Source organism: Sus scrofa, chromosome 13 (genome assembly GCF_054392235.1).
Source record: "Sus scrofa isolate SSC_HxYL_T2T_F1_AM1 chromosome 13, Sscrofa_HxYL_maternal_Yorkshire_Landrace_v2.0, whole genome shotgun sequence".
Lineage (NCBI taxonomy): Eukaryota > Metazoa > Chordata > Mammalia > Artiodactyla > Suidae > Sus > Sus scrofa.
The window spans coordinates 136,843,700-136,870,652 of record NC_139395.1 but is presented as its reverse complement, the minus strand read 5'-3'; the positions used below and the strand labels follow the sequence as shown (position 1 = coordinate 136,870,652).

The 26,953-nt window shown below is 50.1% G+C and overlaps 2 protein-coding genes across 4 annotated transcripts; both read right to left on the bottom strand.

Moving 5' to 3' along the window:
- Positions 1–7,800: 7,800 nt before the first annotated feature.
- On the bottom strand, positions 7,801–15,310 carry ABCF3 (ATP binding cassette subfamily F member 3). Of its 2 annotated transcripts, none has more exons than XR_014824470.1 (21): positions 15,229–15,310; positions 14,846–14,993; positions 14,629–14,708; positions 14,093–14,139; positions 13,830–13,927; positions 13,608–13,730; positions 13,192–13,458; positions 12,812–12,892; positions 12,668–12,727; positions 12,512–12,568; positions 12,380–12,402; positions 12,214–12,269; positions 11,900–12,042; positions 11,722–11,798; positions 10,282–10,326; positions 10,071–10,203; positions 9,377–9,465; positions 9,183–9,274; positions 8,891–9,023; positions 8,672–8,759; positions 7,801–8,583 (listed from the first exon to the last, which is right to left on the bottom strand). XR_014824470.1 is itself a non-coding variant. In XM_003358707.5 (21 exons), exons 1-21 carry the CDS (start codon positions 15,299–15,301, stop codon positions 8,425–8,427), a joined length of 2,130 nt encoding a protein of 709 aa, XP_003358755.1. In that variant the 5' UTR covers positions 15,302–15,310; the 3' UTR covers positions 7,801–8,424. The 2 variants fall into 2 exon arrangements, 1 of the variants encoding a protein (XP_003358755.1); XM_003358707.5 differs by having other exon boundaries at positions 11,900–12,100.
- Positions 15,311–17,435: 2,125 nt separating this feature from the next.
- AP2M1 (adaptor related protein complex 2 subunit mu 1) lies at positions 17,436–26,469 on the bottom strand. 2 transcript variants are annotated; one of them, NM_001243644.1, is given in 12 exon segments: positions 17,436–18,046; positions 18,701–18,812; positions 19,310–19,407; positions 19,511–19,646; positions 19,751–19,870; positions 20,379–20,520; positions 20,610–20,745; positions 20,947–20,952; positions 21,347–21,429; positions 22,129–22,394; positions 24,245–24,361; positions 26,340–26,469. In NM_001243644.1, coding segments are annotated over 11 exon segments (1,308 nt in total). In that variant the 5' UTR covers positions 24,319–24,361; positions 26,340–26,469; the 3' UTR covers positions 17,436–17,911.
- Positions 26,470–26,953: the final 484 nt, after the last annotated feature.

The following is a 26,953-nucleotide window of genomic DNA, read 5'->3' as shown; positions in this document are numbered from 1 at the left end:
TCAGTGATATTTAAATATGGGAGTTCTATGGTGCAGTGGGGTAAGGATACAGTGTTTTCACTGTAGCAGCTTGGGTCACTGCTGTGGTGTGTGTTCAGTCCCTGGCCTGGGAACTTTCACGTGCTGAGGATGCGGCCAAAAAAAAGTGTTGATAATCCACACTTCATCAATTTGTTGTGGACAAAAAGAGTTAATTCATGTAAAATTCATTCTTAGGGTAATGATTGGAACAGTGTCCAGTAAATTATTATGATGGTTGGATCAAGCCGTGGATTTCTGTCTCACACTGTTGAAACTTAGAACAGGTTGACGTATAAACCAGATGTCAGTTTATTAATTTTATCATTAAAAATATATAAATGGACCAAAAATCCATTTTTGCTGGTTGGTGTTCCTCTCTGGGTGAGGATGGTCACACAAACCAAGTCACGAGCCAAAGAAACCAGATGAGGGAGGAATAGAGTGGGGAAATCAGTGGATGGAGCTCAGGGGCTTGTGGTGTCAAACTCTGATGGACTAAGGAAGGCATCCAGTGCCTTTGAAGGACAAGACCTAAACCACAAGACAGAATCTGCCTCCTCTCAGAAAGCCTGGAGGCCCACTGACCAATGCTGGTTTCCTCCATTGCAGGATTCTGGCTTTTTTTTTTTTTTTTTTCTTTTTAGGGCTGCACCTGCAGCATATGGAGGTTCCCAGGCTAGGGGTTGAATTGGAGCTGTAGCTGCTGCTGTGACCAGCCACAGCAATGCAGGATCCCAGCTGCGTCTGCAACCTACACCACAGCTCATGGGAATGCCAAATCCTTAACCCACTGAGGGAGGCCAGGGATCAAAACTTCGTCTTCATGGATGCTAGTCAGATTCATTAACTGCTGAGCCACAATAGGAACTCCAATTCTGGCATTCTTGATTTGAATCGCACTTCATGTGCTCTTTCAATCACTTGTGTTCCTCCTTGGCTAAATGTATTCTCATCAACCTGATGGTTATTATTATTATTATTTGCACCAGTGGCATGTGGAAATTCCCAGACCAGGGATCAAACCCATGGTACAGCAGTGACCTGAGCCACTGCAGTGACACCACCAGACTACTAACGCATTGAGCCACCAGGGGACTCCTCTCTTTTTTTTTTTTTTTTTTTTTTTTTTTTGAACCAGATGGTTCTTAAGTATCCCCTCAACCCTGATACACATATACACCAGCAAACCACAATTTATGAACTCTTGAACGAGTTCTATATCTCAACCAGTGTTTGTTGGTTCTTACTAGTTTTTTTGTTTTTGGTTGCACCCCCATCATGCCAAAGTCCCCAGGCCAGGGATCCAACCTGCACCATAGCAGCAACCTGAGACACAGCAGTGACAATGCCAGATCCTTAACCCACTAGACCAGGAGGGAACTCCCGGTTCTTACTAATTTTACTCTAAGATAATTCAACTCCCATATTCTGGGTGTGCCAGACCTGTGATCTGTCTGCAAATTTCATACAGGAGGAAGAGTAAAGAACTCTGGTGGTGAGAAGGTTCAGAATAGCCAAACTCAAAGGTCTCTAGCAGTCAAGAAAAACCTAGACTCCTATGCTGATGGGGAGTCACTAAGCTGGAACAAAGCATTGAGTGATGGAACAGATTGAGTATAGAACATTCAGAAAGAACTGGAGGGGGTTTCCCATTGTGATTCAGTGGTTAGCAAATCCGACGAGGAACCATGAGGTTGCAGGTTGGATCCCTGGCCTCGCTCAGTGAGTTGGGGATCTGGTGTTGCCGTGAGCTGTGGTGTAGGTTGCAGGTGAGGCTAGGATCCTGTGTTGCTGTGGCTCTGGCGTAGGTCAGCAGCTACAGTTCCGATTCGACCCCTAGCCTGGGAACCTCCATATGTCTCGAGTGCGGCCCTAGAAAAGACAAAAAGACAAAAAAAAAAAAAAAAAAAAAAAAAAAAGAAGAACTGGAGGGGCATGTGAGTATTACAGAATCCAAAGAAAATGTCTGCAGGGAGAGAAGATTCCAAGAAGGGGTCCTTTCCAGGCCCAAGGACACAAAATATGAGCTATAACTTTTCTGGCTGAGGCGCCATGACTAAACAGTGGGTTCCAGTTATGGGGCATTGTAAGTGGTATCTCACAAAAAATCAAAGCAGTGAAGGTTGCAAGAAATACTAATAATCATCATAATGACTAACAATTATGGAACTACTAGGAAACATGATGAGAGTTTTGCTTATATTATCTGATTTAATATTCACCAAAACCCTACAAAGTAAGGACCATTATTATTCTCATTTTGCAGATAAGGAAACAGAGGCACTAAGAGGCTTAATTTGCCAAAGTCACACAGCTATTGACTAATAGAATCCAGACTCAAATGAAGTTCTGACTCCAGAGCTGGCTCTCTAATTGACAAGTTTAAAACAAATTAAAATAGGTTCACAGTCAGTCCCCTTCATTCTGGGTTCAAAATACTTACCTAAAAGGACAGAGGAGCACATGATCCTGGGCATGTGTGATAGAAGAATGTCACCCATTGTATGAATAGCTGTGGAACAAAGTTGAGAACAGCTGATCTGGGAAAATGTAAGACTGGGAATCCAGATACCTTGGTTCTTGCCTCATCTCTGCAGGCACAGAGGTATCTGAACCTGAGCAGATATTTAACATTTTTCTGCTTCAAGCTTCTGTCCTAGAAAATGGAAATAACTCAGCAGGAGCCATGTATCACAAGATTACGAAGGAGACAAAACAAGGAAAACATTTGTAAAAGCATTCCTCCGTGTTAAACTGCTGCAGCATGGGTTGACAAATATTTATTCTAATTTAGGGTTTCAAAGGTCTCTCTCTATATAGTACAGCAGAAATCACTTCCAAACCACCCATTTACTTAACATAAAGAAAAGAGAAACCTAGAATTACTGACAGGGCATGACCTATACATGTTATTAGAATGGAATTAAATTGCATGGTGATTTCTGCCTCACCTCATGTAACTCAGCGGGTGCTGGGCAGAGCCTCATGCTGCGTTCCAACATTCATGCTTTCTGATGCTTGGCTCAGCAGATGAGGAGGGCTACAGGGTGGGCTATCAACTTGATGACGGCCTGGAGTGCTTGTGTGTGCGCAACATCTGTGTGTCTCCAGAGGAGGCTCCAGGCTGCCTTCCTATCACTCCTCCCATGAAATGACACCCTTTGGAACCATGGAACTTTAAAGTATACAACAAAATTGATTCAGTTTACGCAGGGTTTGTCTTATATAATCCTTCCTATGACCCAAGAAGCAGGCAAAACAAACTGCATTATGCCCATTTTATAGATAAGCATAATTTACTCTGGAGTTGATTTGCCTAAGATGCAGTCAGTGCTAGAGCTGGGCTAATCCCAGTGTGACTTTCCCACCATACCACATGTCTCAAGTAATTTGATGAACAACTATTCACTGAGCGCCCAGTGTCAGCCACCACACCAGGTACTCCTACTTATCAACTTGCTCTTCTGAGAGAAGATTCTTCAAATCCCCCACCTCCTACCCACCACCTCATGCAATTAAGGATGAGGTTTGGTTGATGGAATTACACAAACTCTCACTAACCAGCATGTTACACTAGGCACTGAGTGGTAGGGTGGCATGGCAGTTCAGAGCTGCGTTCTAGAGCCAGACTATCCTGAATCTCTCCCACTATGTCAACTCTGTCTCCTTGTCTATAAAATGGGGATAGGAATTTCCATGTGCTGCAGCAGGTTAAGGATCCAGTGATCCCACAGCTGTGGAGCAGGTTGCAATTGCGGCATGGGTTTGATACCTGGTCCAGGAACTTCCACATGCCTGGGTGTGGCCAAAAATAAATAAACAAAACAAAATGGGGATAATAACTGTGCAGTTCATAGGGTTGTGAGGATTGACTTAGTGTAGATGAAGCACTTACAACAGTGCTACTACATAACAAGAGCCCAGTAACTATTAACTATCATTATTTTCCTCAACATTGTCTTGAAAGAAAACAAGGAGAGGTTTAAAAACAAATAAAACTGGCCCCTTTAATCTGTCTCTTACGCCCCAAAGCTTTTTTTTTTTTTTTTTTTTTGGGGTGGGGGGAGCTGTAGCTGTGGCCTGCCAAAGTTCCTGAGCCGGGGATAAAACTTGCACCACAGCAGTGACAACACTGATCCTTAACCAGCTGATCCACCAGGGAACTCTCTTATGCCCCAAAGCTTTCATTTTGTTTCAAGACACTGGCCCAGAAAAAGGAGTCTTTTCTTGTTTGGGGTGGGCCCTTGTACCTCCACCTCTGCTGTTCCAACCCCATGTCCTTAGGGCTGGATTTCAGGATTGGTCAATTCTCCAATGTCATTCTTCACTTTTTCCTCCAAATATTCACTTTGCAAGCACTTTCATTGAGCATTCTATTTATGTGCCAATCCTCTCCAAGCTGCTTCCCAGGCACAGTAGTGGTCGCTGGGATGAGCTTTCAGGAGTGAAGGGCTGGCTGTACTAGCTGTGGAGTGTGCTGACCACAGCAAGTCCTTGGCCCAAGAAAACTTCCTCTTTCAATGTCCTCACAGCTCCTTCTGGCGGCAGCCAGCAACCAACGACCAGTTAACTCCATGGAGTAAGGCCCAACTCATTGCCTCATCTCACAACTCTTCTAGCTCCAGAATGTGAGGCTGACTGAGTCCTCCCTGTTTACCTCCTGTTGGTCTCAAAAGCACCCCCTAATAAATGTGCCAATCCTCTCCAAGCTGCTTCCCAGGGAACCCAACCTGCAACAAGAACACAGGGGCAGAGGATGCAAAGATGAGCAAGCCGGGGCATGGCCTTCAACAGTATCAAGGCAAAGCAAAACAAAACAAAACAAACAAAAAAAAGAAATACGTTGCTGTGGCTCTGGCGTAGGCTGGTGGCTACAGCTCCGAAGACCCCTAGCCTGGGAACCTCCATATGCCGCAGGAGCGGCCCAAGAAATAGCAACAACAACAACAAAGACAAAAAAAAAAAAAAAAAAAAAAGAAATAAAGTCAGGACAAAGTGGGAACTACAGTAAGAACTACAACCCTAAAAATGGCAAGCAGGGACACACTTTGTGTGAGACACACACAAAGCACACTGAATAAACCCACTTGGAGAGGATGGGGTTGAAGTTCAACCAGGTTTTGGACTCACCCTGCTAGCCCGTGGGATTTCCCAGATTCCTAGCATTATCTAGTTTGTACACTCAGGCTGGTGCTGACCAACCGGGCTCTGATACTGGCATTGTTTTGCATCGGTGGGTAGACCAAATCCAGGTCTGGGGAGTGGCTCTTAGTAGGACGTTATGTTCTAAATGACAAAACTAGGAGTTCCCATGTGGCTCAGTGTGTTAAGAATCCAGTGTTGTCACAGCAGCAGCTCAGATTGCTGCAGGGACATGGGCTTGATCCCTGGCCTAGAAACATCCGCATGCTCCAAGTAAGGCAAAAAAAAAAAAAAAGACAAACTGGGTTAGGGCATGGCCAAGTGAGGGTTAAAGGGTAAATGGCCCCTTCTTCCCCGATTGGTTAAAATTTGCCTGGAGACCAGTGAGAACTTAGCTAAATGTCTGTGTCCAACAAATCTCAAGACCAAAATCCCACATTGAAATAAACAATTCTCGGAGTTCCCGTCGTGGCGCAGTGGTTAACGAATCCGACTAGGAACCATGAGGTTGCGGGTTTGGTTCCTGCCCTTGCTCAGTGTGTTAACGATCTGGCGTTGCCGTGAGCTGTGGTGTAGGTTGCAGACGCGGCTCGGATCCCGCGTTGCTGTGGCTCTGGCGTAGGCCAGTGGCTACAGCTCCGATTTGATCCCTAGCCTGGGAACCTCCATATGCCGTGGGAGCAGCCCAAGAAATAGCTAAAAAGACAAAAAAAAAAAAAAAAAGGAAAAAAAGAAATAAACAATTCTCTGTCATGACCCCTCTGCATTCTGCCTCCCACAGGGGACCAGCCAGGTTGCCTGAAGCAGCCCTGGTGAGTATGGTTAAGGCCAGCAGAAGCAGGGAGACCAGGGTTTCCATGAAGACCCTGCAGACAGGCCTTGCAACCTAGCCAGATTCCGACTGGCTTTAGGCTGATGTCAGCAGGGCAGCTCCAGGAAAAGGACTAACTTCCCAGTGGTTGGGGTGTGACAGACTCTCTACAGCGAGAAAGGGGTGGATTTCCCTACTGTGTCAGGTTCCCCTCTTGCCCCATGCTTTCTGAATGGAGCTGGCTGATACTGGCTACTTTTTCTACCCCTCAAGACCACCATTTTCTCCCCATTCTCTTCCTCTAATCCCTGATTCACCTTGCACACTTACTGTCGGGTCTTTCCCGATTGCTATAATTCATTCAACCTAATGTTCTGAAGGCCCGCAGCAGAGGCCTGTATTGTCATATACACAGGTTTATTTGATGGAATCATGAAATCAGGAGCCAGCCTAGAGGCCATCTAGTGCTGCCTCCTACCTGAAAGAGCCTTGAGAGGGTAGCAGGGCTGAAAAGTCCCAGAGGCTGGGAATTCACTATTAGAAGGTAGCCTGAGCTACTGAGCTCAAACTGGTCTACTTCTGGCATCAGAGAAAATTACTTTTTTCACATGATGGTTCTCCAAATCACAGACTGAATCACTATGAGTGCTTATGTGGTATGTTAAGGAGGTATTCAAAAAGATTTGTGGAGCTCCTGCTGTGGTGCAGCGGGTTAAGGATCCAGTGTTGCCTCTGTGGCGGCGTGGGTCTGATCCCTAGCCCAGTGCAGTGGGTCAAGGATCTGGCATTGCCGCAGCTGTGGCACAGGCTGCAGCTGTGTCTCAGATTCAACCCTTGGCCCAGGAACTTCCATGTACCAAAGGTGTGGTACATGGAAAGAAAACGTCGATTTGTTGTGGTTACTCAGCCAGTGTTGGTGATCCCTTCTACTACAAGTAATAGAGCTGGGATCTGATCATAGATCCAACTCCAGTGCTCTTCATACACAAAGCCACATCCAAAGACGCAGATCCCATCACAGAAGCTTCAGCTGCATTTCCAGTGACTCTAAGGAATTGGAAGAACTCATACAGAGACCACAAACTGGTGAGAGTCTGGCAAACAGGCAGGCACAGACCCTACACCAGACGGCCCTGATGAAGGCTAGAAGAGAGTGATGGGGCTGTGAGAAGATTCTCAGATTTGTGACAGTGCACGTGGTCATGGCTGCACCTGGAAGAACACCTTCTGTGCACAGGAGAGGGAGGGTGAAGAGGTAGGAAGATTAGTGACCCTTCTGCTGGCTTCACAGTCCATCAGTGCAGAGCCTTCCCAGCTTTATTCTCCTTTACTCCCAAACACATATCTCCGCCCCAGCTACCTATTTATTAGCACAATTCCCTTAGCACCTGGGTTAAGATGTCCTGGTTCGGCTCTGTGATGACAATTCTCTGAAGTGAGCAGGTTCCTTCCGTTAATGCCGGTTTCTCCATTAACAGTAAAGCAATGTCTCTATTTCTGTGTAACGCTGACATATAGCAGCTGAGTACCCGAGAAATAACATTTATAAATCATACCACTTCTGTTAAACAGCTCCCCTCCCTCTTTAAGTACGGATTAATTTGAAACCAAAGCGTTCTCTTCATCTTAGACCCCATTCTCAATTCCTCACTTCCCAGACCCCTCCTATGTGGCCAGGGGAAAAAGAAAGAACATGGAGTCACCCAAGCAAATGGGGACAAGGTCAGTCTCAGTTTCTCTTTTGTCCCAAAGGGTCCAGATCAGAGAAGAAGGACGAGTCTGAGCTGGAGACCACTGGAGAAAGCAACTGGCAGTTTGAGGCCAGGTTACAGAATCAATTTACTCTCCCAAGCAGTGGGGTGAAAGAGCAGAACCAAGACCCCTTCAGCTGAGGCTGAGCCTGGGCTGGAGGGACAGCACTGCAGTGATATAACATGCTGCCCTTCACTTCACCAGCTCTGTCCACCATGAGGTCGAGTTTCAGCAGCTTTAATGACACCTCTGCCCAGGGGCTGATGCTGCCATGGCCTCCTCTGTGTGACTGACACAAGCCTCACAGGATAATGCCAGATCAGAGTCCACACTCCTTATCAGCGGGCAAACACTGCAGCCCTGCACCAGGGAGCAGGTGAGGCAAGGGAGATGCAGGGAGATTTAATTTACACAGCAGCCACTCATGGCCCAGTCGCAGCTGGGGCAATACCGGGGATCTAGAATCCCAGAGGGCACCCCCCACTCCCTTTCCCCTTGGAAGACCGGTCCTCAAAGACCCTTAGGTGGGGCTCCCTGGGTTCGCACAAGAGGATGCTCCAGTCAAAAGGAGAGATTTAGGAATAAGGCTGTCCCCAAAGTTGGGGGAAGTCCGTGGCCTGGAGATGGTTGCCTACATGGTAGCCCAGGGGTCTGGGAGACCAGTCCAGGTCCTGGGCAGAGTCCTCAGCCTGGTGGCCCTAGAGGAAGCCCTCACGGCGAAACTGTTCCTGGAGAAGGGCTCGGTACTGGTCAAATCCCCCCTCGACCCGGGTGACACCGCCTCCTTCGCACACCCACAGCTCCCGGCACACCAGCCTGATGAAGCGCTCATCGTGGGACACCAGAATCACACCACCCTGAAAGACAGGAGACCAGAGGCACTCAGGCAGGCCCTAAGGGGTGCAGTGCCCTGGGGAAGAGGACACAGTGTGAAGGCACACTCACCCTGAAATTGTTGAGAGCACGGCCCAGAGCCTCAATTGTCTCCATATCCAGGTGGTTTGTGGGTTCATCCAAAATGTAGAAGTTGGGGCTGGAAGGGAGAACAGGAAGGCAGGCAGTTATGGGGTCTGGGAGAAAATGATCTCTGCTACAAAGGCAAGACAGTCATTTTCCATTAGGCAAAAGTGGCAAAGAGGGCACAACTCTAGAATGAGGCCTCACCAGGGCATGGTCATCTGAGCAAACGCTACCCGGCTCTTCTGGCCCCCAGACAAGCTGGCAACAGGGCGCATGGCCAGCTCTCCAGAGATGCCGTACCGGCCCAGCTGGTGACGGTACTCCTCCTCAGGCCGACCTGGAACAGGCCCCACCCCATCGTGTGGGTTCTTGGCCCAAGCCCCTCCTTCACCTTCCCCAATTCCCACCCCCAGTGCCCATGTCCTTACACCCAGACTCAGTGGGCTGCTCAGCAACCCAAGGGAGGCCTAGTTGTGAACTCAAATCCCTAACGCACCAGGGAATTTGCGTGCCAGCAGTTCTACAGCACTAACATTCAGGTCCAGCTGCTCCACATGGTGCTGGCTGAAATAGCCGATCTTCAGATTCCTGCAGGCAGATGTGAAGGTGGAGAGAGGGGATGGAAGGCGATGACCATAAAGGAATGTAGCCATGGTGTAAGCATATAGAGAGTGGAAGTGTGGGCCCTACCTGTGAGCATGTCTGATGCCCCGAACAGGGGCCAGGTCCCCCATAAGCAACTTCAGCATGGTAGACTTCCCAGCCCCATTCTCCCCAACCTGTGAGAAGAAACATGAGAATGCGAAGAGTGTACATGAGTGGGACACAAAAGGGAAGCAGATGAGATTGGGTCCTGGGTAGTCTCAGGGACTAACAACTAAAAAAATACGTTTAAGGAACTGCAGAGAAAAAGGAAGGAAGTAGTAAAGATGTAAAAGGGACCAATATCCAAGTACCCACTAAGTGCAGGGGAATTAATTCTCTCAATAACCAGCTGGGCTGGACGTGATCTCCATCTTAAGGATGAGGAAACTGCTTAGTAACCAAGACAGGAAATGGCAGAGCTGGGGTCCGAAGTCTGACCTTGAAGCCCATGCTCTCTCTTATATGTTCCATGGTTTGAGGAAACTCAGAGCTGAGACCAGTAAGACAATGCACTGGTCTAAGTACTGATAAAAGGCCACATGCCAGGCTCTTCATCTGTGCTGCAGAGTGGCCCCATGAAGCTGGAGGAGGGGCTGGTATTAAGTACAGTAAAATCCTCAGCCCAGACTCCTGCTCCTGCGGACCTCCTCCCTCTGTAGTCCATGTGGCCAATCCACACTACGTCCTGTGGCGGGAGAGTCCAGCCCCAGCTCACAGAACAAAGAAACAGCAACCATACCACGCAAATGCGGGATTCAAGATCAGCAGAGACGGAGAGACGGCTGAAGATGATGTGCTTAGGATCATAGTAGAAATCCACCTCATCTAGTTGCAGAATTGGTGGTGAGAACTTCTCAAACCCATCGGGAAACCTGCAGGAGGTGGAAGTGAGGAGCATGAGGGCGGCCAGAAACAAAATGTCCCACCTGCCCCTCTGGCCCAGCACTCACTTCATCACTACCTCCAACTCCTTGTCCACGGGTTTCAGCTCTGGTCTGAGGAGAGAGAGGATGGACTAGATTTGTGACTTTAAAAAATACTGTTCTTATCACACAAGCAATAATATATATACATATATATATATATATACACTGAAAATACAGGATTATCATTTTTTGTAGTTTTTTGTCTTCCCAGTTAATATATTGTGATACATGTTTCACTGTCACAAAATTCTAAAGCATTGTAATTTTAAGCTACCCTACCACCAGCATGTCTAGAATGGTTGCTTCAAGATTTAAATCCCCAATGCTCTCCTGGGTATATGGGCTAAAAAAAAACCAAAAACACTTATTCTAAAAGATACAGGCACCCCAATGTTCATAGCAGCATTAATTACAACAGCCAAAATAGCGAAGCGACCTCAGTATCCATCATCAGGTGAATGAAGATGTGGTATATATACACAATGAACTGTTACTTGGCCATTAAAAAGAATGAAAATCTGCCATTTGCAACAAGGGTGGACTTGGACAATGTTAAGTGAAATATGTCAGAGAGAGAAAGATAAAATACTGCATGAGATTACTTACATGCGAAATCTAAAAAAAAAAAAAAAATCAATAACTATAACAAAAAAGGAAACTGGGAGTTCCTGTTGTGGCTCAATGGGTTAAGAACCCAATGTAGTGTCCATGAGAATGTGGGTTCAATCCCTGGCCTTGCTTGGTGGGTTAAAGACCCGGCATTGCTGTGGCTGCGGCGTAGGCCAGCAGGTGCAGCTCTGATTCGACCCCTAACCCAGGAACTTCCATTAGCCACAGGTGCAGCCCTAAAAAGCAAAAAATAAAAAAAAAAAACAAAAAGTTTGGCAGTTCCTCAAAAATGTAAACACCAGAATTACCACGTAATTCTACTCCTAGGTATGTACCCAAGAGAACAGAAAACCTATGTCCACACAAAAACTTGTACACAAATGTTCACAGCAGCATTGTTCATAAAATCCAAAAAAGGGAAACAATCAAATGCCCATCATCTGATGAGAGTCAATAAACAAAATGTGCAATATCCATATGATGGAATATTATCTGGCCATAAATACGAATAAGGTATTGATCCATGCTACAACACAGATGAACCTCGAAAACATTATGCTAATAAGCAAAAGAAGCCCGACACAAAAGCTCACATATGTGATTCCATGCCATTGCTTCCAGAATAAGCAAATCATATATGGAGACAGAAAGTAGACTGATGGTTGCCTAACCCTGAGGGGGCGAGATTTACTTTCCAAAAGCAGGACAGAATACTCTGCTTTCCTGAGGGGAAGAAGTTAAAGTTGGTTTCTAGAAAAGGAAAGACCCAGAGTGGGAGGGCAAGGGGTGGCCTACAAAATGAGGGGAACAAATAAAAGACAGGAGTCAGGACCTGGTCAGCAACAGTGTACTCACAGCTTCTCCAGCATCTTGAGTTTACTCTGCACTTGAGAGGCTCTGTTGGCATTGTAGCGAAACCGGTCAATGAAAACCTGCAGGTGGAAGAGTTCAGGCACTGTTGAGGCTCCCTCACTCCCCACAGCTCTGATACCCATGGGATAGAGCAGGTCCCCAGCCCAGCCTGCCCCCACACCTGGATATGCTGGCGATACTGCTGCTGGGCCTCGTATTCACGCTGCTGGTTGAGCAGCCGCTCCTGCTTGCTCTTGATGAAGGTCTCAAAGTCTCCCCGGTAACCGTCCAGCCGCTGGCTGTGCAGGTGGATGATGTCTGTGGCTATGGCATTCAGGAAGTTGCGGTCATGGGAGACGACCAGGATTGTGGAGGGCCACGTCTGAGGGGTCACAGGATGGCAGGCCCAGTTTGGGAGGGCAGTCAGCTCCCAAACCCCAGTGGCCTCAGAGGCAGACATTCCCCTCACCTACCTCAGCACCTGTAGGCACTCACCTGCAGGTAATTCTCCAGCCATAGGATGGCCCGTACATCCAGCATATTTGTGGGTTCTGTAAAAGTCGGGGAGGACACATTTGGGATTAAAGAACAAGAAAACCAGGAACTTGGATGATGCCACTATTCTACATCCCCATATCAGGGTATTCCATTTCAAACTCACCATCTAACAGCAGCAGATCTGGCCTATGGAAAAGAATGCAAGGTTTGAGGTTTTAGGTCAGTGACTTGTTGCCACCTCCTGAGAGCCAAGTACATCCTCCACAGTATCCATGCAGAGGCCCAGAAGACTCACCTAGCAAACAGTGCCCGTGCCAGGGCCAGTCTCATCCTCCAGCCACCTGAAAACTCCCTAAAAAGAGACAGAGCCACATCAGGGGCAAATGTTCACCAGAACAGGCAGAGAAAGAGCCAAGAGTGTTCAGAGCCAAGAATGGTAAGAGACACTTACCGGGTGGGCTGCTGTTGCATTTTAGGGGTAAAGCCAAGCCCAGCAAGAATGACTGATGCCCTAGGAGTGAAGAAATTAAAGAACCTGGTTGGAGCAGGTAACAGAAAAGATGAAATCTAAAGGAAGGAAGGGAATTTTAAATACCTGGCAGGTGCTTTGTCAGCCTCAATCTCTTCCAACTTGGCATAGACTTCTGCCAGCTGTGCAGCTTCTGAGCTCTCAGCCCTAGGAATGGGAGCAAGAGCAATCAGCCTGAGTCCAGGCAGTCTACAAGATATCCTGCACCCTAGAACAGCTAGAAAGCCGGCCACTGGCTGCCTTGTTGCTGGGACAGGAACAGAGGACAGGAAGGATATGAAGGCAGTGGGCACTGTGCAGGAACAAGGAATTTACAGCCCCACAGTGTCAAGTTCTAAACTCTGCTGCATATTAGGATGGGCAAATGAATGGTGGATTGTGCCAGCAAGGCAGGTACTCTGTTGGGCACAGGTGCTGCTGGGCAATCCCTTGCCTGAAGCCCTCACCTGCCAGCAGCAATCTGGGCACTGAGCTCCCGCTCCCGCCGCAGGAGATCTTCTCGCACAGTGTCACTCTCCAGGACACTCTGCAGGGCAGGGGTGTCGTCTCCAGCAACCTCCTGCTCTACATGCAGCAGGGAAATATGGGCTGGAACCCGCAGGCTCCGGGTGGCCAGCATCTTCAGCAGTGTCGTCTTCCCCAAGCCATTACGACCCACCAGCCCATAGCGGCGGCCCCATGCCAGGTTCACATCTGCTCCAGCCAGCAGTACCCTGCAGGTGCAGAAAGAAGACAACAAAGAGTGCTCTAGAAACAGGTGCACAGTAAGTTTAACTACAGAAACCTATTTTTAGCCCTATTTCATTTCTTCAAATTGGAAAAAGAAAACCATCACCCCTTCCCCACACTGCCACTCCCTCACCTATCGCCAAAGGACACATCAAAGTTCTCAATTCGCACATCATAGGATTTGTTCTTGCCAGACGATTCCAATCGACTCTCCTTTCTGCTGCCTGCCTGGCTGGCTGATGCCTCTTCCAAGACTCTTTAAAAGAGAGAAATGGATGGCTTTTAGCACTACCAACCACCCTTCCATCTCAGTAGACTGCTCTGTTGTCTTCTCAGCCCTTCTTGCTAAACTCACAGAGGGTTATTGGTTTTGAATGTGTCCTTCTCTGAGCGCTTCTCCTGCTTTGCCTTCAGTCGAGCTTCAGCTTTTTCTAGCTTCTTCGCATTCACTGTCTAAGGGTTTAAATACAACCATTTCATCTGAAGGTGTGGACTCAGAGACAGAAAAAAAGACAATGAGCAATCTCCCAGAAAGACACTCCAATATATAGAGACAGTCAACTCCCACCCCCACCACAGACACAGCCCTCTCTCTTTCTTCCTTCTCCCCTTCCTCACCGACGACTGTTCCCTCTTTAGCAGTCCTGGAAGTTTGGTGCCACAGTCTGTAAGCGATAAGAAAAGCAGTCACCTTTTCTCTGAGGGAAGGGAAACTAACATTCTGAGTGACTAATGTGAACCCGACAGAGACTCATATATTTAAAGGAAGGTCTCACAAATTCTGGAGATAGGTATCATCCTACTAACACTTAAAACAAAAGCCTAATTCACAGATTAAAGACACAGAGAATAGAGCAGATAAGTAACCCTGACAATATCATGCAGTTGTTTAGTAAGTTGCAAAATTGGGGAGTAAACCCAAGTCTGTCTAGCTCCAAGGCCCACACACTTCCTACCATACCCAAGAGCTTAGAGAACTCTCCAGTCCTAATGCCTTCAATAATGGGCTCATTTGGCCTCAGTAAAGACATCAACTAGTTACTGTGGAAAAGAGCTTCCAAGAGTCCAGGGCTCCAGGAGGCAGGTAGCTAGCGGGTGGAGACTGAGAAAAGGACAGAGGGTAGAGCAGCTAGTTCAATCTTCCCTCATCTCACCGTAGTTCTCTGTTATCTTTGACAACTGGATGGGAGCGTCTAGTAGCACCTGGCTGTTTCCCTGGGTCTGTGGCTCAGCCCTTGAGTGTAGGATAGAGAGTAAACAGTTAGAAGTTGAGCAAAAAGCTCTATGGCCATCAGACTGTCTTCCCTCAGGTCGTTTCCTGACCGTCCACCCTCCCATCACCTCCGCGAATCCCCCTGCCCTGGCACGTACAGGCGCAGGGTGTTGTACATGCGCTGACACACGGCCCTGATGCCCGCGTCATCCTTGCTGTCCCCGGACACCTCCTGCAACAGTTCCCCAACAGCTTCCACCAGGTCATCCACAGACTCGAAGTCCGCACTGCCGCTGTGCAAGACACCTAGGCCGGGCGTGGCAAGACGAGGAAGATGCCGGTTAGAGTGGACATACAAGCAGTTTTAATTCCCGAACCGCAGTCCTAGTCCGGGCTCCAGACCCAGCCGGCCCTCGGAACAAGAGGTCACGCAGAGGAGAGGCCTAGCAGCGGTCCCCGGCATTGCCCTCCCTTAGTCCTCCCCTCCCCCTCCTAGACTTCCACTTCAGCACCCCCAGCGCGTTGATTCTGTTCCGCTTACCCGTCACGTAGTCGAAGACTTGCCCGTCAATTTCGGGGAACTCGCTCCGCAGGATTTCAGCGCAAGTCGCCATGTTCCAGTCGGGAACCTGTCCGCGCAGTCGCTGCGGGACCTCAGCCAAGGCCCGCCCCCTGCCGGTCGCCCAGAAAGCTCACCCTTCCTTCCAAAGCGCATGCGCAGCGGTAACGTCAGAAAAGCGCGGACCGCACCGAACACGGTAGGCGGTGTGAAAGGCGCTAGAGGAACTGTGCGCAAGCGCCGCTTGGAGTCTACGTCAGAGGTGCACTCTGCGCTTGCGCAACCCTTCCCACGAAAAAATGAGCCGCATGTGCGGTTCTCGCTGCCTCCTGGGAGGTGGAGATCCTGAAGGCTGCGGGGGCGGGGTGGAGAGGAGCTCGCAGTTTATCAGGGCGGGAAATTGCTGATGGCCCGGCGTGGGGAAACCTCCTGAGAAGGGCGGTTGATAAAGCATATTGACCTTGCTAGGTTCTATACGCTCACTTGAGGCGAGTCAGCTGCAGCACGCCTATCCGAGTCCATTTTGGAGTCCGCGGAGAGCCTTGCTGACTCATGCTCGTCCCTTAGTTCTCAGAAGCCCTTGGCGCGGTTCATTGCGGCCGAGGATTTCGTTCTTGTTCCCAGACCCTTAGTCAGATAGCCAGCCCTCCCGCGACGTGCACTCTGTCCCTCCACACTTGACAGCTCAGCGGACCTAAGCGAATTATGCCTTACAGTCCTTCCACCACCCCGGGACACTACCTCATTGACGCCCACAGGGCAAGAAAACCAGATCCACAAGGTCTGTGTAAATTCGTTAATATTTATTCCCTACCTACAGCCAAAGCAGACTTCCGCACCCTCAGTCTCAGTAAATTACTGTAAAAGGGTATTATTTCCTTTCACTGACTCCCTCAGGTAGAAGTTAAGGATTTTCCCAAAATGCTACTGCTTCACATTTAACGTGAACATTCTAAAATTGTCACCTAAAATTACATCATTATCCATTCATTCTTCTGCCATTGCGAAGCATCAATCCTGATACTTGAAATAAAGTTTCAAAAGTTATTATTACGCTTCTTGGGAGTTCTGGTCGTGGCTCAGAGGAAAGGTATCTGACTAGCATCCATGAGGATGCAGGTTCGATCCCTGGCCTCTAACAGTGGGTTAAGGATACAGAGTTGCCGTGGGCTGTGGTGTAGGTCACAGATGCTGCTCGGATCCGCATTGCTGTGGCTGTGGTGTAGGCTGGCAGCTGTAGCTCCAAGTTGAGCCCTAGCCTGGGAACCTCCATATGCAGTGGGTATAGCCCTAAAGAAAAAAAAAAGTTATTATTAAGCTTCTAGATCTAGTAACTATTTTACATGAAACAGAACTCTGACGCAGAGATGACAGATATGGTTTCTTCAACATTGCAAAAGCCAGGGGAGAACCTATGGTTTTTAAGATTGAAGAAGCAATCACCAATCAAAATGGACCTTGTTTGGATCCAGATATAAGCTGTGAGAAATTCTGTAGGACACTTGGATTAATAAGCATGAACACAGACTGGATGTGATATTAAAGAATTGACCACAAGTTGAAACATCATGATGGGACATGGGGTTCATTATATATTTTCTATTTCTGTTTGTTTGAAAAATTTCTCTAACAGATATTTTAGGTTTAAAAAGGCTAAGACCAAGCAAGGGAAAACTGGTGATGGCACATCTTTATCTGCTCCAACACCTGAGCAGAATAAAGAAAACTCCATTAGAGACTTGCTTATTTGCACACAATGCTCTGGAGAGGGGGAGGCATAGAAGGGAGGAATTTTGTTAAGAGGCCTGGGAAGAGGATGGAATTGAGAGGTTAGTTTCTAAGGATGGCTGGAAAGACCAACTGTAAACCCTGCTTAATCTCTGCCAATAGAGAAATACCTGCCTAAAATAAAGCTGAGGCTGATTTTAGGAAAAGAATCTCTACCCTCAAGGAATTGAGTGGCACGGTGTCAGGTGGGGCTGCCTGCCCTTGAGGCTATTTCTCAGAGGAGACCTGGAGCTAATACCTGTCAGGATAAGGGCTTGGATGGCCCTAGCAGTTGAGCCTTGACAAAGGAAGAGAGTTTAGAAACGAAATTCTGCTCAAGACAGTCCTTTTAAGACAGGAAGGAAGCGGTCCCACCAGATCCCCTCCCCATGTAGCCACCACATCAACACTTGGCCAGCAACTCCGTTCTACAGAGTTTATTGGGTTTATAACTGGACGAAGTCACAAGTGTACAAAATGAAGCTCACACTAGCCCAAAGCAGAGTAGGAATTGAGGGCTGGGGATCCGTTACTGGCCTTTGGGGGAGCTCCGAGGTGAGGGGCAGCCAACCCTCCCACTCCAGAGAGATGTGGCCATAGGGGAGGGGAGGAGAAGGGGCCCATCTGACTTTGGTCACAGAACTCAGAGCCTGGCATTGGGCCAGGGCTGGCAGATGGATGGAAGAGCAGGAGCCTCAGAAACCACCCTGCCCAGGGAGCCCAGGGACTGTTCCACCAGTCCCGCTTGCAACATGGTTGGTCCAGACCTAGACTCAGGGGCTGGTGCAAAGGGAAGGCAGCAAAGCAGGAGGGAGGAGACACTGATGTGTGGTGGCCGAGGGCACCCAGACCTGTGGAAGAGGGTGGGTGGGGAGACGGGCTAGCTGTCACTAGGCAGCTAGCAGCGGGTCTCATAAATGCCACTGCGGCCAATGTAGCGCACCCATTTGATGACATCGTGGTCGCTGTAGTTCAGCTTCGGTTCAAACACCTTCAAGTAGCGCACCTTGAGGCCAGAAGGCGCGAATGGCACCTGGGCAAGGGACAGCTCCAGTTAGGAATGTGGCCTCCCTTTCATAGCTCCTCTCCTCATAGCCCTGCCCTACCTCATCTCTACTACAGGTGTTTGAATCTTTGGGGCCCTTGGGGAAGCTGGGGTGCTGAGGGGTCCTCTGAGAGGTTACTAAAGATAGCATATCCAAGAGTAACTTGCAATCATTTGGGTTTGAAGTCAAGCTCTGCCTGTGACAACTTAAAGATCAGTTCCTTTAATCAGCAGCGGCAGTAATCAAAGACTTGCCTTCGAACATACTTATCCTGCTCAATATTATGGACTTAAACAGTAAGGTGGAGAAAATTACATGTCCATCATGCACAAAGCAAAGTCAGCCCGCTTTCCTGTCTCTAAGTAAACTTTGTGTCTTACTTGTCATGGAAGTAATCTACATTTTCCCTAATAATTGTTTTATGACAAGCCAAATAAATGAAATCAAAGATTTTTGTCTAAATAGAAATTTCTAGTAGGAGGCCTGAGTGGGGAAGGAATAGGTCTAGGAATTGAGGTTACTTCTCTCTGGGCCTCAGCTTCCTCATCTGCAAAGTGATAAATACTGAGCTTGATCCGAATGATCTCTAAGGTTTTTCCTAGCACACCCTGCCATGGTTCTAGGCCCCTTCCCTGCCATACCTCAAAGTTCATCGAAATGGGGGGTCGAGCCCATTTCTTCTTGTCATTGGTGGGCAGAAGCTCAATCTCAGCGCTGATCTGTGATTCCTTCATGCCTGCCATGCGCTTGATCCTGGAAACAGAGGGGCAACAGGTAGTAGGTGCCCCTAAGAGCTTGGAGGAGCTTCCGGGATCAGGGTGGTTCCCCTTTGGGAGGTTGGGAGGTGGCAGGGAAGAGAACCCAGCAGCTTGTGGGAAGTGCTAAGGCAAGGAAACATGATGAGGACTCTGATAACCTCCTGCTGTGAAACCTCGGGTCTGTTACTCCTTTAGCACTGTGCACTGCAGTTTAGACACATGACCATGCTATCCCTTGCTCCATCTACTTCACAGAGATAGGACAAGGGCAAACTGGGAAATGTTAAAGAAACTTGATAAATGCATAAACTCGCCCCAGTGATATGTACACTCACACAGAGCTGTAAGGGGTGACGACACAAGCAGAGGTCCCTGGAGAAACAATCACTCCCCACCCCCTGCCACACACACACAAAGGATGAAAGGGGAAACTTAACAGGGTACACCAAGGCATTTGGAGCCCTGCTGTGGCCTCAAGAAGGAAAGACTCACTTCCACACGATGGCGTTCTCGCTGGCCTTGTACTTAGCCTTCCCCTTCATGCAGATCACCTGCACCCCGCTGGTGTTCAGTGGGGTTGGGATCCTCACCTAGAAGTGACACACCTGTCAGCGAGCGCTGCCAAGCACTGACATCAGCTGCCTTTATTGCTGAAGAGAGATGCTTCCTCCTCCCCATGTTCCTTATCCTCACCTCAATCTTCTGAGCCAGTAGTGAGGGCTTGAAGTTGGACTTAATGACCACCTTGACCTCCAGCTTGGTGCGCCCCACTTCCCGAACTAGCGGGATCACTCGGAAGGGAAGGATGATGTCCTTGGTGGTGCGATACCTTCAGAGATGCAATACCTTTAGGCTGGCATAGCAGAGCCTGTCCTCTACCCTTTCCCCCCTCTCTGCCAACAGGACCCCCTGTTCCTCACACCCCACTGGCACCTCATGAGCTCAAATTCTCCATCTGGTGGGATGAAGCTGATGCTGCGTTCAGAGTCAAACTTGCTGAGTCGAACACACTGGTGGAAGGTGCAGTCATCAATGGCAATTGATTGCTTCCCGCTGCAAGCAAGGGCAGAAGGTCTCCTCATTGGTACAGGAGAGTGGCAGCAGAGTTGGGCTGGGAGACTACCCCACCCCCAGAGGCTGCCAGAACCTGGATGAGGCTTGCACTGTAGTCTATGGAAAGCTGCCATAATGCAGCTTTCTGACTTGGGAGGGGGCAGTCCCTGTTCCAGAGTTAGGGATGAGTGAGAGCTTTACAAACTCATCATCTTTTGAGAGCTCTGCTGCTCAGAACTCAGTTTTAGGCATACTGGGCAGGCAAAGGCCATCAGTATGTAGAGAAGAGTCTTGGACCTTTGGACCTCAGGACCAAACCAAGGGGTTACTGAGTAGAATGAAGACAATCCCCTATCTCTTTTAAGCAGATACTAAGAGCAACCAGCCAAGCACAACCTGGGGAAAAGGGAGTTTGCATCAATGCAGAAATGAAGGAACTTGTGATCACCAGGCGCTGCTCTGCATTCCACGGTCCACCCTTTCCCACCAGCTCCCCTGCCTTAGGTACCTCTTGCTTGTTTCATCGGCTGTGCCTTTGCCCTGCTTCTCAATGACAATCTTGTCATTCATCCCAAACTTGCACTCAGGCATGCCACTCAGGTAGCTCTTCATCACCACTCGGCCGGACACATGGGCGCTCAGCACCTGCCCTGGTGAGGGAGATAAACAAGAGCAGCTGAGTCAGGACCAAGATCCTGCCCTGGCCCCCGCTCCAGCTTTATCACGAGAGGGCCCTCACCCTGTGGGGACATGAGGAGGTTCACACTCTCCAGCACATCCAGGAAGAGCTCGTTTCGGCGATACTTGATGCCTTCCCGCCGCCAGCCAATCTGCCCTGTCACCTGGCTGGTGATTTGGGACTGCTCTTCTTTCGTCTGCATGGGGAACAGAGACAAAGAGCAAGGCCTCACTCCTCTCCCCCTCCAATCCTCCTGTCTCTATCCCTGCTCCACCTTCCTCCTTCTCCCTTCTAGCCACCACCCCCACCCTGCCCCAGTATCCACCTTCCCCCATGGGGTAGGGCCTAGAGAAAACTGAGCAAAGCTGCAAGGGTGGAAGCTGAGGGAACAGCTTACCTGATGCTGGAGAACACAGGGCCAACATGGTGCCCACAGGAAGCAGTAGAGGAGCGCAGACGGGAAGAGGCAGGCAGGAAAGAAGAAGAAGGCTATGAGGCCTGGATCCTAAAAGAGGGCCCAAGCTCTCTCCTCCAAAGCAGCCCACACCCACTTCCCCCAGTGTGGAAGGAAACTGCTTGAGCTGTATTCCCAGTAACAGAGATGCTGAGTTGGCAAGCTCCAGGGGTGGGAGAGGGCCACACAGAGCAAAACAGGTCTGCAGTCATGGCAGAAGGCTCCAGGCCAGCACTTCCTGTCAAGGGCAGGCTCATGAGTCAGCTCCGACAAGGCTTGGGGGCCAGCTGGGATGAAGGGACGTTGGGCTCCACCCTGACAATAGCCTGTACAACTCAAGTACCTGGCTTTTGATGCCCTGCTGGGTGATGAAGGTTTTTAGCGCGCCCGTCTCTGAGTTCTGCGGGTAGCCAAAGTCCAGGATCTCTGCAAAAGGAAGGGAACCATCAGCCCCTAGAAAAAGCTGAAGCCTTCCTCATTCCATCCCTCCCCTGGCCTGGATATATCTGGCCAGCATAGCTCCAGATGACACTGTGGCATCATCTGCAGCCATTTTCTAGCTCTGTAGCATTTACTTTAGGATTTGTGCTTTATAAATCATTAAAATGTCAGATTTTTTCCAAATAGAAAAAAAGAAAATAGTCACATGGCCAGTGGGTGAGAAATCAAGAATCCCTGACAGAGGGATGTTGGGAAGGTGGAAGGACTCTGTTCAGTTAAATCATACTCTGCAGGGAAACAGAGGTAACAGTACACCTTGAGAGGCCTGTAGTATCTCACTCTCCCCCAGGCTTGAGGCAGCTGTTGAGATGAAAGCTGGGAGGACAGTCACTGTAATAAGGCCCAAACCACAAAGGTAAGGGGATAAAATGTGCTTAACTGCAGGAGGACCAGCCACCAATAGAGCTTTAGGTCTTCCCCCACCTCCACAAGCTAGCCTGTTTCTGTGTTCACTTCAAACCAGCCTTTAAGTCTGGATTTGGACGGTTCTCTTCAGGGGTCAAAAGACCAGAGAGTCAGGAAAGAAAATTCAGAGGGCACTGGAGCCTCAGACCTGCTCCCACCTCCAGGCCAGGCCCCATCAGGTTCATTCCCACCCTAGACCCACTGCCCTGCCAGCCTCACCATCAAGCAACTCATATATGAGCACAAAATTGTTCTTGATGTTCTCTTCGCTGATCTTCCCAAAGTAGGCAGCCATTACGTCACACATCTTATAGAGGAATTCGAAGACCATGGCAGCATTGACATTCTGCTTGGTGACAGCTGCCAGCCAGATGTTGGACCGCTTAACATGGAAGAAACTGGTGCGAGCGATGTTGGTGACGGGGCTGCGCACCTGCTGCCGGGCGTGGATAACATTGACCCGAAAGGCGTCCACTGCGTTCCTCCTGAGAGAGAAGGGTGCACAGGGACTGCTCAGTACCCAGGCAGACCTCACTCTGAAGGGATCAACCACGGGTGCTAACGAACAGCCACCCCCCTCTCTGCTGGAGTCTGACACGCACTCTAAAGCCACTGCCTAAACCACTGGGGCAGCTCCCTACAACTCCTCTCAGTGGGGGCAGGGGAGGAGGACCAGAACTAGCTGGTGTCTGAAGGCCACGAGAGACAGAGAGGTCAAGTGGCAATGACAGGAGGGCAGGTGTAACCTTAATAAAGTGAGGCCCATCAGGTTCAGAAAGATATGTTCCTGACTCCCAGGCCTGGCCCCAATTTCCCCACTGCCACCTCTACATCTCAGTAAGCTCCAGGCCCAGATGAGAGAGAGACCCCGCTGCTTCTCCAGTCTTCCCACAGTGATTCCACCAGTGGGGAAGGCTGGCTTCTCCAGAAGTTAGACAAGGCCAGCATGACTTCAGAGAAGGCTCTAATCTACTGAGGGACAAGCACTAAGGGGCCATGGAGCTGGGCCACCCATTCTTGCTCAGGATCCAATTCCAGGGCAAGTCCAGGGAAAGAAAAAGGAAGAAGAAAACAATGATGTGGGGGGCAGGGCCCCCCACCCACCTGTGCCTGGGCAGCAGCTTAATAGGCCGCTTACCTATTGCTACGGCAGCCAATGAGATGGGATGAGAGAAATGACGCCAGCAAGAAGAGGAGAGTGACAGCAACGAGAGAGAGGATTAGACACAACACACTGGGGCGGGTAGAACACACCATGAGGTGGAAGCAGAGGGGCAACAGGCAAGGGGTGGAGAGCACAGCAAAGCATGCAAGCTGGTGTAGCCCCTGGCCTTGGCTTAACCAGGCCCACTCAGGGTCAGAGGGGGGTGTAGATAGGTGTAGCCAGCCAGGTTCAGGCAAGCCAGGCATTGCCGCAACTCTAGCTCATGCCCCACCACCAGCCATTGGACAAATAGCCATAACGGCCAGGGGAGCCTATTAGCCAGAAAGCTAGGAGCCGCTGCAACAGGCCCACCTCTGACCGTCTATTCTAAGCGATTCCAGGAAGAAAAACAGCACAGCATGGATCAGAAGAGCCTAACCTCACAGAGCCGCTGAGGCTAGGACAAGTCTCCTCCTCGGGGAAGAGCTGTGGCATGCAGGGTAGGGCAGAATGAGAAGTAAGGCTGTGCCTCCTTGTGGAGGTCGGAGGGGACACAGGACAAGGAGCTGTTCCCTGTCCACTGTGATAGGTCAGAAAGGGCAGCATGGCCTCCCTGCCTGTCCCTCAGTGACCTGGAGAGTGCCTCGGGCTTGCTCACCACCTTTCCTCTCCAGGAATGGCCCAGAGGAACTGAAAACATAGCTGAGTCAGCAGCCTGACTCCTCCAGAAAAAGAGTGGGAGAGGATTCAGCAGCCCAGAGAGGTTTTCAAGAGTCCAGTGAAAACTCACCATGAGAAGGGCTTCTGGGAGCAAGACTTAGATGGATTAGTACCACCAACTCCACCCACTGGAGACAGATCTCCTTTCTCCTCAAAGGAGGGATCAACCTGCCCAGGCAAAAGCACTCATTTCCAGAAACCAGGTCTGTCACTAAGGGAAACAGGAGGCAGGAGTTCCCAAGACTGTGGGGGTCCTGCCATTCCACAGATCCCACCAAGTGGCCAGCAACTGGCTGCTTGGCCGATACCACCAGACCTAATGGGAACCAGGCTGTGCTAGCTGAGCTTCTAGGATGCAGCGAGGGGTAGGGGTGGTCCAAATCAAGCCTCTGGTAGAAAGAGATCTGGTCCTGCATGCTGGGGAGGAGGGATGGGGGTGAGGGGCACAGCTGGCTCAGCCAGGGGACTCACCCGATGTCATCTCGGTAGACCCGGGAGATGAGCACCTCCCCCTTGTGATTATAGATGAATAAGCCTCCAATCATGGCGGCAGCTCAGTCCTGGCAGCCCATCGCTCTGAGAACAGACCTAGGACAGGTGGGGGCAGGGTAAGGGAAGGCCTTAGAACCCCAGCCAACGTCCCCTGTGGGGCTGTGCAGGACACTGGCTGAGCTTTTATCCTGACTCAACCCTCCAGCAAGTGACCCTGTGCCCTCCCGGGCATGCCCCTCCCCTCAGCCAGGCTCCAGTTCCTGTTTGTCCCTTACTGAAAGGGAGAAAGGGAGAGGGACTTGGGCCCAGGATTCTAAGGCCATTTTGATCCTCCTTTTTCTGGGGCAGGACCCAGAGTAGCCCCCTCCCCCTTTCACAGCGCTGAGCTCAGCAAGGCCTCTTCCTGTGCAGACTCTCACTCAGGCTCTGGCCGGTGAGTCACTGTGAAGGCCTGCAGGCGGCTGGAGGAATGGCGGTAGGAATTACTCCCATAGGTTCAGGCCTGAGGCCCCTGAGGCAAAGCTTTAGGAGCACCAGTCTCTCAGGCTCCACTACCCTTGAGAAGGCAGCAGGGCCTGAACCTCCAGCTCTCTAATTCACAGAAGTCTAAACATTCCAGGAAAGGGTGTGCAGGCAGTGGGGAAGAGGAGAGAAGGGAGGCCTCAGGCCCTGACATGGACCCAGGAGCATGGTTCCAGCCTCTCCCAGGCAGTCAGATAAACAGGCAAAAGAGCAGAGGAGAAAGGCCCCAGCCCTGACAGACAACACCTCAAGGGCCCAAGCTACTTATTAGTTATTTCTGACCACCTCTCTTTAAAAAAGGGAGGCTCCCTCTCAATTCCCAAGTGTAATCAAAATACAGGTGTGTGTGGCGGGCAGCGGGTGTGTGTATGCAATTCATAAAATCAAGAGATCCTTCCAGCTGAAATTCTGTGATTCCAGACCCACAACATAATTCAGCTGAGTGCTTATGAACAAGGGGCAGAATACCTGAATTACTCAAATTATTTGGGTCAGACTAATTCAGACTTTTCAAAGAGAAAAAAGGTTAATTTAGTTCTAGATTTCTGGGATTAGCCCTGGTGTTAGTTTCACAGGGAGCAGTTTGGCAGACTTTTCTAAACTGAAAAATAAAGCCTATTGTCAAGGCGGCCAAGGTCTCCCAGACTGAGTGAAAGGTCTCTCAAGGTGGTGGACACATCCCACTCCTCAACCCCAAAGAGACTGGGAGAGGAAGCGCAAAATGGAGGTATAGCCCTATGCAAAGAACCAAGTTCACAGGTATCAAGTGGTAGGGAGCTCAGGGCATCAGAGAAGCAGAGATGGGGCCCAGGACAGGAGTGGAATATCTAAAGGATATACCAGCAGCAACAGTCAGGCAGTATAATCAGGTGAGCCCACAGCAGCAACAGGGCTGGTGGGGGCACCTGGAAGAAAGAGTTTACAGTATGGCAAAGGTCAAGGCTTTGAAGAGGAAAGACGGCAGGGAGAGAATGAGAATGGCGAATCAGGGAAAGCTGGGGAGAGGTAGCTTGCTTTGGGATGCAAGTATAGAGGCATGTGGGGGTGCTGGGCTATTCGCCTTGGGGAAGAGGACATCGCAAGAAAAGCTGGTTCCACGGGGCGCGGGGGGCTGTCACTCAACTGCGAGGAGGGGGTGCCACAGGGTGGGCTAGCTTGTCACGGTCCAAAGAGGCGACACAAGTGCGTGTCACTTTCCAAAGGATGGGGGAATTGTTCCCTGCGCGAAAAGGAGAAGGCGCAGAGGGGTAGGGGGTTGTCAAGATCCTAGGGAGGGGGGCGCCGCGCGGCGTCCCACCTCTGGGAGGATTCCAGTAGGTCTCCCTCTCAGGGAAGGCTACGGGCGGGTCAGGTGAAGGGCACCGCTCCGTGCCCGTCCTGCAGCCGCGCCCGGGGCGCCCCCGCCCCACCGTCAGCTCCCTTCCCGATATGAAGGCTGGGGCCACTCCCGGGTGTGGGCAGCTTTCGGCGTAGCGCAGTGCAGGGAAGGGCAAAGCTGGGCAGTCGAGTAGCCGTCCTCCCTCACCCGGTTACGACTAAATCCCGAGCTCACCTGGTGTCCGAGGCCGCCTGCTCTGCCGGGCCGGCCACTCTCCGGATCCCAAGATGTCCGCCCGCCCCCTGCTCGCCTGCCCGCTGCCTCGGCTTTCACTGCAGTATCTCGGCCCCGCCCCGGCCTCAGCTGCGCGTGCGCGTCCGCCGTCGGCGCAGACTACAAATCCCGTCAGGCTCCTTGGCCTTCTCGCTTACACCTTTATGCGCCCTAGGATTAGCAAAACTACAACTACCGACGGCCTTTGAGAGCCTTCGAAGGAGGATTAGCGTTCCTTGGAGGAACGGTAGGAGTAGATTTATCCAGCCCTACCCGAAATACACAGTCTAGAATAAGCTGCTACACTTACTTCATTTTCCCCATTGAGCATTATGGGAATTGTAGTCTTTGCAATCCCTCCTGTTCCTATTTCTGTGCTACTGAGAGCCCGAAGGATTAGTGCTGTTTGTTGAAGCCCATCTATTAATCCTTGGATTGCCGTAGGCTTTTCAGTCTCCAGTGTCTGGATTTTTTTTTTTTTTTTTTTGTCTTTTTCCAGGGCCGCACTCGCAGCGTATGGAGGTTCCCAGGCTAGGGGTCTAATCAGAGCTACAGCTGCCGGCCTACCCCACAGC

What these genes read in the sequence shown, in the direction of transcription:
- ABCF3 (XM_003358707.5), bottom strand. Translation starts at nt 15,301, where the DNA reads ATGGCGACTTGCGCTGAAATCCTGCGGAGCGAGTTCCCCGAAATTGAC. An exon ending in AAAGATAACAGAGAACTACG is followed by an intron (nt 14,140 to 14,628) that starts GTGAGATGAGGG and finishes TATCGCTTACAG; the next exon opens with ACTGTGGCACCAAACTTCCA. An exon ending in GCTGACAAAGCACCTGCCAG is followed by an intron (nt 12,728 to 12,811) that starts GTATTTAAAATT and finishes CTTCACTCCTAG; the next exon opens with GGCATCAGTCATTCTTGCTG.
- AP2M1 (XM_005670021.4), bottom strand. Translation starts at nt 24,318, where the DNA reads ATGATTGGAGGCTTATTCATCTATAATCACAAGGGGGAGGTGCTCATC. An exon ending in AGCAGGGCATCAAAAGCCAG is followed by an intron (nt 20,746 to 21,346) that starts GTACTTGAGTTG and finishes TTCCCCATGCAG; the next exon opens with ACGAAAGAAGAGCAGTCCCA. An exon ending in GGAGAATTTGAGCTCATGAG is followed by an intron (nt 19,647 to 19,750) that starts GTGCCAGTGGGG and finishes GCATCTCTGAAG; the next exon opens with GTATCGCACCACCAAGGACA.